This window comes from Rhagoletis pomonella, unplaced genomic scaffold (assembly GCF_013731165.1).
Source record: "Rhagoletis pomonella isolate Grant_MI unplaced genomic scaffold, Rhpom_1.0 Rhpom_scaffold_00002, whole genome shotgun sequence".
NCBI lineage: Eukaryota > Metazoa > Arthropoda > Insecta > Diptera > Tephritidae > Rhagoletis > Rhagoletis pomonella.
Window position 1 is genome coordinate 91,906,657 of NW_023458556.1, and position 11,272 is coordinate 91,917,928.

At 35.1% G+C, this 11,272-nt stretch overlaps 1 protein-coding gene across 2 annotated transcripts in view; it reads left to right on the forward strand.

The window, feature by feature from the left end:
• Positions 1 to 10,455, forward strand: part of LOC118734179 (RNA-binding protein 25) — a 51,782-nt gene extending 41,327 nt beyond the window's left edge. The window contains exons 5-9 of one of the 2 annotated variants that reach the window (XM_036463899.1): positions 8,659 to 8,839; positions 8,908 to 9,017; positions 9,099 to 9,778; positions 9,836 to 9,931; positions 9,993 to 10,231. In XM_036463899.1, the coding sequence (XP_036319792.1) occupies positions 8,659 to 8,839; positions 8,908 to 9,017; positions 9,099 to 9,778; positions 9,836 to 9,931; positions 9,993 to 10,132 (1,207 nt within the window). In that variant the 3' untranslated portion in view covers positions 10,133 to 10,231. Of the gene's footprint in view, positions 1 to 8,658; positions 8,840 to 8,907; positions 9,018 to 9,098; positions 9,779 to 9,835; positions 10,246 to 10,306 lie in introns of those variants that run through there. The other variant, XM_036463898.1, reaches the window with a different exon arrangement.
• The last annotated feature ends 817 nt before the right edge of the window (positions 10,456 to 11,272 follow it).

Genomic DNA, 11,272 nt, shown 5'->3' on the forward strand with positions numbered 1-11,272 from the left:
ATTCTCAATCGCTCATCTCTGGAACGGCTTTTGCTAACATCCTGAATTTAGAAACAGCTACATATGTTAACAATACCGTTCTTATGGCGAAAAGTGGTAGGTTTTGGAAAAGGGGCTCAACTTTTTTATCAATTTTTTGGGGGAGACTGATCACAATGTGGAAATCTGGAAAATATCTACCAATAACTTTTTTTTAGCTATATTAATAAAAACTATAATTTTGTTATATTTTTTTAGTTATTTCAATAAAAATTAATATTGTTTATTAATGAACTTTTTATTTAATGTATGGTATTCGAGATCATATTAATGGCATCTTCTCGGTTTTTTTTTCAACCAAAAGCGAAAGTGATGAAACTAAAGGCAACAACGAAAGTTCATCATTTGAAAAAACTTCAACTGGAGTTATTATAGACAAATACAGTGACTCAAACAACTGCTTGGTGTTTTTTTAATATTCACAATGTTTTTCAAGTAAATTTTTTTTTATTAGAATACTGTTTGCGCTTAACCAAGCCCATAAAAATCAAGGATTAAAGCAATATCCAACATTTAGAAAATTTTTAAAATTCGTCTAAATTTCGAGCTTTTTACTCTGAATTTTTATAACCATTTTGGGTATGCAGTGCATGGAATTTCAGTGTAGCCAACGATGTGCAGCTAAAAATTGCCGTTGGTTAAAAAAAATTTTTTCCGCCGGTATTTTGTGTTCTTTTTTTGTTGATTTAACAATTGCCATTTATAAAAATGTGTTGAATTTTTATGTATATATATATATATTTTCTCTGAACAATAATAATGCCTGTCCATTTTTTCTTTCTATATAAAGAATCATTTAAAATATTTAGGCAATCAAAAAAGTTGCTCAGGATTCCAATAAAATGAGTTTTGAATGGAGCACGATATGTTCGCCTTTTATCAATGTACTTACGGTGACCATCCGTCTTGTATTATACGGGACAATCCTCTTTTTTCGTCAATTGTCCTGGTAATTTATTTATTTCATACGCCAAATGTTCTGTATTTCTTTTAGTGTCCCTTATTTGTCCCGTATTCGGTATTTTGGCGCCTTAATACCTCCTAAAAATGACATGCCTATGAAACAGTTTTTATTTTTAAATCTGGACGCTTGTAATTCGAATCGAGGAGCACATATGTAGATGGTTACTGAAATTATAATTTTGCGTATAAAAAGTGGGTATTTGTGAGTATGAATCGGAATTCGAAGTTAATGATTTTTGTTCAAATTTTTAAAGAAATTTCACTAGTATTTAGCTTTTCAAAGGTTTTTTCAACGCATTTGGCGTTTTAATATTCTGTGTTGCGCAAAGCATATTTAACAGGTAGCAGCTGATTTTACTTTTGTCCACATTTTCGCCTTTAAGTTGCCATTTTTAACCGACTTCACAAAAAGGAGGAGGTTATCAGTTCGTCGGAATATTTTTTTTTTTTTAAATTTTTTATGTATGTTACCGCTGAACTTTGGACCACGTTTGGACCGATTTCGATAATTCTTTTTTTATCGGAAAGGTGGTACCTCAGGGGTGGTCCCATACTAATTGTTTAGATCCGATAATTGGATCGTGAAGAAATTAGCGATAATCAAAACTATAGTTTTGTTATATTTTTTTAGTTATTTCAATAAAAATAAAAACTTTTTATTAATGATTCTTTTATTTAACTATTGATATGGTATTTGAGATCATATTAATAGCATCTTCTCGGTTTTTTTCAACCAAAAGCAAAAGTGATGAAACTAAAGGCAACAACGAAACTTCATAATTTGAAAAAACTTCAACTGGGGCTATTATAGACAAAAACAGTGACTCAAACAATGCTTTGTGTTTTTCTAATATTCACAATGTTTTTCAAGTAAAATTTTTTTTATTAGAATATTGTTTGCGCTTTAACCAAACCCATAAAAATCAAGGATTAAAGCAATATCCATCCAACATTTTATAAAAACTAAATTGACCGACACCCAGTAAGGATATAAGAAACAGAAACAATTTTATTTATGTTACAATATGCTCTCTTAAGCTATTTTTATTGGGAAAAGCAGTTTTCAGAATGAATATAATTTTTCATTTTTACATTCAATTGATATAAAACAATTAGCAATAGTGAAACTTAAAAATTACAAGTATATCTAAACTAAGTGACTATCCCTACTCACATCTCTTACATCTCGGCCAATCTGACACTTGATCGACCTCGATCAATTTACGACAAAAAGTCCACTTGGAGCCAAAATATTTTTAACCTAACGCATCCTTGGGGCATTGTCATTAGGTGTAATATCACCAATAATACCGGCGATTCATCGTTATCTGCATTTAATTCATTATTACGAAGATTTTCATTAATATTATCTACGTCCGTATTGAGCGCATCAGCGTATAACATATCTGTCGTTTCCTAAAATCTTATGAACGACATACGGTCCCTTATATTTAGGGAAAAATTTCTTATTTGTTCCTACTGCAGTATCCACATTTCGGATAACAACAAAAACACCAACATTGTAAAGTTTGGCAGGCTTGCTATGTCTCAGAAAATAACTCAAATTATAATTGTGCGATTTTACGATAGGTTTTGCTGCGTTTGCTCGAATTAATGCTAAGTCCCGATTACCCTCTAAATTATTTCTATCACTCAAATACTCAGTTAATTCGTCTATCTCTTCTCCCCGTTGTTCAACTCCGAATAAAAGCATACTAGGAGTGTTCTGAGTGGCACTATGAAAGGAGTTGTTAATGGCATATTCCACTTTTCCCAATTTAGTTGCCCAATCAGCATGACTAATCGAATCGCTTACCTTTCCTAGCATAGCTTTAATTACCCTATTAACCCTTTCCACCTGCCCATTTGCTTGAGGGGATGCAAGCTTTAATAAGAACGCTCCAAACTCCAGGTTCCACGGTCAGTTATGATACGTCTTGGTCTACTGTAATAGTTAAGGTACTTATCAAGAATATTAGTGACCTCACGCGTGCTAGTCGAATTCGTCGGGTATAACTTAACAAATTCCGTAAATGCGTCTATAACCACAAGAATGTGTTTCCTTTTCGAGTTAATACATGGTAATGGTCCAAAGTGATCTATGTGTAACGAATCGAACGGCACTGGTCTCTTTTCTATATTATAGAAATTCCGCTCTGTTTCTCGGACAGGCGTTGCGTACATGATACACTTTATACAATTTTGAACGAAACGTTCTATCTTTTCTCGCATACCTGGAAACCAGTAATACATCCTTGTCTTTTCGTAACTCTTCTCAGCTGCCTGATGACCAATCTTGTCATGAATTAATCGTATAACATTCTGCTTCATCTCGTGCGGGACATAGTTCCAGCACCCATCTTGCATTTCGAGGATTAACTTGCCTCTTGCCTAGTGTCATTGTCAACGAGTTACAATCTGTAACTATCTTGAATGTAATACCCTCTAAATATACACGAAAACGTCGCAATGCATAAATTATGGCCAGTTTTTCCAATTCGAAACTATGATATCTAGCCTCCGCATTGGAAGTTGTTTTGGAAAAATACGATATCGGATGAAATTTGCCCTCATCCTGGCGCTGTAAAAGAACAGCACCGAATCCGATTGCGCTAGCATCGCAGTGCAATTCTGTTTCCCGCTTAGGGCTATAGATGGCAATCACCGGCGCCTCGCTCAACTTAGTCTTCGAATAGTTGAATGCCCCAAGGTACCCTTCATCAAATTTAAAAACTGCATTTTGTTTTAAAAGATTTTGTAATGGTCTGGCAATTTTTGAAAATGACGGCACAAATCGTTGAATATATGAAAATAAACCTAAGCATGAGTGTAACTCTTTTTGATTTGTCGGGACGGATACCTCTTTATTGCAGCTATATGAGACTCACTTAATGATATTCCGTTAGAAGATACTAAATATCCTAGGTACTCTATTGTATTATATCCAAATTTTGCATTTTTTTAGATTAAGTTTCAAGTTTCGCAACATTATAGCTGAAGTACTTTCTGAACCAAGCTCTTGTGTTCATCAAAGTCGGCTGTTGGTATTAAAATATCATCCATATAAATTTTAATCTTCCTATCATTCACCATGTCAAGGAATATTTCATTAATGAATCTTTGAAAAACGGCAGGACCATTTTTCAAACCAAACGGCATTTTCACATATTCATATTGGCCATTTGGAGCAGAGTTCGGATTTGCCTCATTTTAGCCCCTCTCTCGCTCGTTAGTTTGCTCTGAGCTTGCGCAACTCACGAGCAACAGGCGAGGTTGTTTGCAAACGAGCACTCGTTAAGTACGAGCGCACGCGCTGAGCAGCCAGCGAGCGAGTAAGCAAACGAGGGCAGCGCAAGAGTAGAGCGGCCAGCAAACGAAGACCTCATTGGCTCTGACCTCGCGAGGCCATAAGGGATGAGTCGAGACTAATTGACCTCCATTAGTACCCGTATGAGACTAATTGGGACTAATTAATTCCCAATTGTACCCGATTGAGAGTAATCACGGAATACTCTCTTTAGAGATTAGTCGCACAATTTTTTGCAGGGCATGTTGTGTGTGTACATATGTATGTATATAACTCTAAAAAATATTTAATTCCATAATCTATGCTTATGTATGTAATAATTTGTATTTGTTGTTTTAAATGCTGCCCTAATATAATATTCACATATTTGTATGCATATGTACATATGTACATACAATTCTTAACATAATTTCGTACATTCCCATTTTTATGCACAAAAATGCATGTGTTGTATAGTACACTCGGAGCGCTCGCTCGTCGCTCACTCGTTTTACCTAGCAGAGCGAGTATGCAGATAGGTACTCGCCTCGCACTGCGAGCGAGGCAACACACAACAGCCTCGTTCGTTAAATAGGAGCGCGAGCAAACAAGCAGCGCTCGCTCGTTTGCCGAGCCAGCCAAACTTCTCGTGCCTCGCCTCATTACTGCTACGACTACGAGCTGCGAGGGCCTCGTTGCCTGCGAGGCATTGAGTAGGAGTTTGGTCGCTCGCTCGCTCGAACTCGAGTTTTTGCCCACCCTGATTTGGAGTAACAAAAGCACTATATGGGATCGATTCAAGCGAAATACATATTAACCTGATTAAACCCACTTTTTAGATCAAGCAAAGTAAATAGTTGTTTCCCTTCTAAATACTCTAAACAGTCCTCAATTAGTAGCAATGGATAGTTGTCCCTTACGGTTATCTTGTTTAAACCTCGATAGTCAACACATAACCTCCCATCTCCATCTTTTTTTTTTTACTAAGACTATGGCCGATGCATAAGGCGAACTGCTTGGCCTAACTATTCCATCTTTTTGCAATTGGTCAACTATTTCTTGAACCATAGCTCGTTCTCGAAAGGACAATCGTCTAGGGGCACAATGAAACGGAACGTCCGTGGTTAAAAGAATTTGCATATAATAATCTATGTAGAGGACAAATACGAATATTCTTCGGCGCTATTTATGTATCTAGGATTATATTATTCAATTCATCACGATGAGCACTAATCATATTCGCGTCAATATCTACCTCATTATCATCGAAAGCAATTTCTATACCGAAAATTTCCGGCAAAAGCATCCCACCACCTGTACATGATTCACGAGTGAATTCAGCTAACTCGGTGCTTACATTTACATCTTCACTATTTCCATTATGTCTACAAAGTTGTACATACTTATCATTTAAAATCTTGTATCTTACCATATTCATAAAGTCATTCGGTTTTAAAGTGCAAAAGTTTGTTTTATTTAATGAATTCAGTGCACTCTTTTTATAAACTAATTTCTTTTCAGTTAAATGAATTTCAAAAATACGTGAAAAATCCCCTCCCAGCGTTATGGTTATTGACATAGAGTCATCGGGCAGTATAAGTAATTTAATTTTTTTAAATCTGTTTCTGAATTTTATAATACTATCAATTTCACCCAGCAGTTGATGCTTATGTCCACCAATGCCATAAAAATTATTCGATTGTGACACATTTATCTTTTCTACTGGCACACACACCAAAATGGCGCTTTTATGCGCTAATTGATTCCTGAGCGATCGCTTAGGTAGCTCTACAACCAACTGGCACACATGAATTTTTCGCAAAACTAAAAACTAAAAAAAAAAATATGGAAAAAGCGGTTCAGGGGAGACTCGCCTAATAAAACCCGAATGTAGGAGCCAATAGTGCTTTTAATACTGATTCAAATGAAAGATGTATATATGTCTACTTTTAAGTATTGATTGATATTCGGTACCGATTTAAAAAGTATCCATAATGCTTGAAGCATTTTTGTTCCAGCTGAATCGGACGATATCATTTTTGTAGGCCTGCGGGCAGATTCTGTAACCAGTTAGCGACAATTTTCGAATCGGAATCGGTTTTGTTGACGTATGATATGAAATATTTTTACGTCAACAAGTGCGATATCGATCCGAAACTTGTCGCTAACTGTTTACAGAATCTCCCCCCTGAAAGGCTTCTTCATCCGTCAAACCATTTTTCTTGAACCTTGGATCGACTAAGGTTAAAACTGATAAAATAATATTTTTTTGTTGCGATAGGTTCAAGTGTTTTAGCCGATATCACATAAATCAGTAATGCAAGTTTTTTCTAAACTTGAAATTCATATAATGGCGAAGGTTTAATGTAAAGAATCGGTATCGGGTACCGAAAAGGAAGTATTGGGTACGAAACCTTTTTTAAGTATTGGGTACCGAGTATTGGGTACCGACAATTCAGCACATCACTATTCTGCATTAAAAAGATTTTTTTTTTAAATATGTCGCTTACGTTTTTTTGGTGGTTGGGGCTTGTTGAAAATCAAATATTTGTGATAAAATACTTACCATTGCCTTGAACCAAACCAAATTTCACAAGCACACACATTCTGAGAAATTTAACACTGAAATCAGACATACAATCGCTCCACTAACACTAATAATGACACTGTGCGCGTTCACTTGCGATGCAAATTCTGAAATGATGAGTTTACAAATGACCTTATTAATTGTACCGTTAGACAGAGTGTATAATTTAGAGTGGTAAGCAGTGTTGCCACTATTGGTCTTTTCCGACCAAATTTGGTCGCTTCTTTTTCAGTTGGTAGGTTGGTCGGCAAAGTAAGATTTTGGTCGGATAGTTGAATTAAGTCTTTAAATTCTTAATTATAAAAATATATATTTCAAACATCCTTTTAAAAAATATTTGCCAATTGTACCTTTTAAACATTTGCCAATCCGTCCTTTAAAAATAAGAAACCTAATTGGTTTGGCCACTTATGGAGCCAATGTTATGGCTGGAGACTTAGGCGGGCTGAAAACATTATTGAGTGCTGAAACCGATTTATTTTATATAAAGTGCACATGCAACTCACTTCACCTTTGCTCAAGCTGCGCTTGTAAAAAATTGCCGAAAAGCATTGAGACACTGTGCCGCAACATATATAGCTTCTTTTCCCACAGTCCAAAGAGGATACATCAACTGAAGGAATTTCAGGACTACTGTTCGGAAGCGTTGTGTTAAGAATAGTTGAGGAAATTTTATTTTATTTCCTGCTTTTACGAAGTAAACGGTATGCGATCTGCAGACTTGGCAGAAGGAATGTGTTGCAAAACCAAATGCTTTTTTTATTTCTATCGTATATTTTCTTATCTCTGTGCCTAAGACTATCTGCATTTATTTATTTCTTGTTTGTTTTAAAATGTACAAAGTACAAATACGTATGTATGTAAATGTTTTGTATTCGGAACATTTACGGCTCTATTCTGTATCAGTGACTAATTCTTGTCACAGTTTTTATTACGGAAAAATATATATATGAAAAAGTTTAAATTTGTCAGTAAAAAAAATTTTATCGCCGATACAGAATTGGGCTATTAATCTTAAATAAATGTATACTTTCAGAACGCTTTTTTGTAATTGAAATTTATTTGGTAGGTTGTAAACGATTTTGGTCGGATTTGGGAAGAAAATTGGTAGGGGCAAAAATTGTTAGTGGCAGCGGTGATTGAAAGATATGATATGGTGCCATTTTCCCAATATTGAAATTTTTCATGAAAGTCCGCTGCGGGATGGCTTGCACCAATATTTTGTGCAGAATTGAATCCTGAATTTTTCTAAACGTTCCCTTGTATGCGAATAAATCCATATCAGCCTTTTAAAGTTTTTAAATTATTAAAAAAATACGAAAAAATACATTACTTAACATTTCATTGTTTCTTGTAACTAGATTATTTCGAAACGTCAAAATGTGGAATTCGAATATGGCAAAAATTTTTTCGAGCTCACTCGGATCCAGTGATGGCGCTTTTTTCGTATTCGTAGCAAGCATTCGAATTCGTAGATTATCTACGTTAGATTCAGGGATAGCCCTGATTATCTCCGAGTTGTTCTTGCGTCTACAAACTTAGTTGCAAAGTCCCACTCATGGCATGGTATTCGACTTTTTATCAACTGGCGAATTGTATTTGGCCATAACTTTTCCTTTTCTATAAGTACCTAACCCATGAAGGATTAATTTTTCAATAATTTGTATAAGCATTGTGTGCTTGTTACATTGTAGGTATACAAATTGGGAAGGCTGCTATCTTTTATAAGAACATTGTTTTTGTACCAACCAAATCATAAACGGTTAATATTTTTTTCATGCAGAGAGCGGGAGGAAAAAATTGTTAAGAATATCAGAGATCTGCATAGAGAGAAAGAAATCGAAGAAGAGCTTCGAGAGCGTAAAAAAGCGGAAAAGAAAGCTCGTGAAAAGGAAGAAGCGTACCAAGAAAGACTTAAAAACTGGGAAATAAGAGAAAAGCGTAAAGCTAAGGAATACGAAAAGGTACGTACTTTATGCCACCTTGATTAAAAATAAGCGGCTTAAAAATGTAAGTTTTTGCTCGCTTTAAGATTCGGATTAAGGATAAAATGAAGCTTGAGGAACGAGAAAAGGAAGCAAAACGACTCAAAGAATTTGTTGAAGACTATGATGATGAACGAGATGACCATAAATATTATAAGTAAGAAATTTTTAAAAAATTTACCAGGAGCTGAAATAGCACTTAATTGAAAAATAATTTTTCTTCAATTTTGTTCTACAGGGGCCGAGAGCTGCAGAGAAGATTGGGAGATCGCGTCCGAGAAGCAGATCTTGATGCTAAAGATCGCAACAAAGAACAAGAGGAATTGGAAGAATTGCGAAATAAAATATTCAGTGGCGAATATGAAAATCCTACACAAGAATATGAAAGAGCAAAGAAAGAGCATGAGAAATTATATAAACCTCAAATATTAATCGATGTGAATTTAGAAAATTTGCAACGTAAAGAACGTGAGAAAGAACGAATCCGGGAAAAATTGCAATCAATTGAAAGCAATCGACACATTCTTGATGTTAATTCAAATGATGAAGGCGAAATGAATGCCCTGGCCAAATCGTATTCCATAGAGTCAATTTCAAACGAAGATGCCAACTCTAGACCAAATTCTGCTTCAAATATTGAAATCCACTACAGCCGCCATGGTTCCGAGTCACGTGACTGTATATCGAGCGTGAATGCGCATGCAGGAAACTCTACACCGTCCGGTTCATTGCAGAGTTTAGGCAATTCAAGGTCTCAGACTACAGACGCCACTACAACACCCACACAGGCGCCCGTCATAACTCTGAATTTGGGTGCGAATTCCAAAAAGAAGAAAATAGAATCCACTGGTGTGTTTAATGCTGACGAGGATGTTGATGACGAGAGTAGCTCAAAACGGCGAAAATTGGTTCCATTGGGTAAACACAATATTTTAACGATACCGACAAAACTTAATAAATTTTTTTTGAGTTTAGATTACGATGACAATCAAACAAGAAGTGGCGGAGGAAGCACATCACAAACAGAACGCCATAACTCGAATGCCGGAAAATCTATCTCGAAAAAACATGGTAAGAATGATACTGCCACTACAGAAACAGTGAATAACAAAAAGGAGGAAAATAATACTAGGATACACGATGAAAAACGTCGGCACATTAAAAGCATCATTGACAGGATTCCTACACAAAAGGAGGATTTGTTCAATTATAAGCTTGATCGCAACGAAATTGACAACAACCTTATGGAAAGAAAAATTCGACCATGGATAAACAAAAAAATTATTGAGTATATTGGTGAGCCCGAGCCAACGCTTGTCGATTTTATATGCTCTAAGGTGCTTGCAGGAAGTTCACCCCAAAGCATTTTGGACGATGTGCAAATGGTAATTCATCTATATTATCAGACTAAATTTCTTGTTGATTTGTTAATATATATTTCTTTAGGTCTTGGACGAAGAAGCAGAAGTTTTCGTTGTGAAAATGTGGAGATTGCTAATTTATGAAGTAGATGCAAAAAAGATTGGTATAGGTAAATAATATGTGTAATATTAAGAAGCATATTTATATGAATAAAACAAAATCAAAAAAAGTTTCTTTATGAGTCTTATAATAATTGCATTTTTAGAATTAAATCGAAATTTTGGCTCTAAATTTTTGTTATAGCTTTGCATTGAGCCAATCAGCTCGAGCCACTGCAAATTTTCAATACAAACTTTTGACAGATCTATGCGTTGTAAATATTACCTGCCGGTTATATACCTTCTCCATTTATCATTCCGGATTGTACATTTTTGACAACTATGAGGTGAATAAAGATTGCCGAGCTAGCAATGCTGTTAAAAGTTTGACAGCAAGAATAACACACACCTGACGGTTTTGAACTGTCTTTTGTCCTAATATTTTTGCCACGACATCTAATAAATGCATGGCTTTAAGTCCCAGAAGAATTAAAATTAGCAAAGACAAATGTTTTTATATAATTGCTGCATTTTAATTGCCCACCTTCTGCACCAGAGAAGCTCTCAAAACTTTCCAGCAGTAAAATGCTACGAATTGGCACAAGAGAAATGTAAAATTATGTATTATTAACCGACTTCCAAAAAAGGAGGACGTTATCAGTTCGTCGGAATATTTTTTTTTTTTTTTTGTATGTATGTTACCGCATAACTTTGCACCACGTCAACCGATTTCAATAATTCTTTTTGCAACGGAAAGGTAGTGTCTCAGAGGTGGTCCCATACATTTGGTTTAGATCCGATCATTGGATAATGAAATAATAGATATATATATTTTTTTTTAAGTCGGTTCTTTTTTTTGCTAAAAATTACTTGTTTTTTAACTTATCCTTCATGATGAATAGGATTTACTATTGCAATTAAAGTCAATTAAAGTGAAAATGATTATATACTA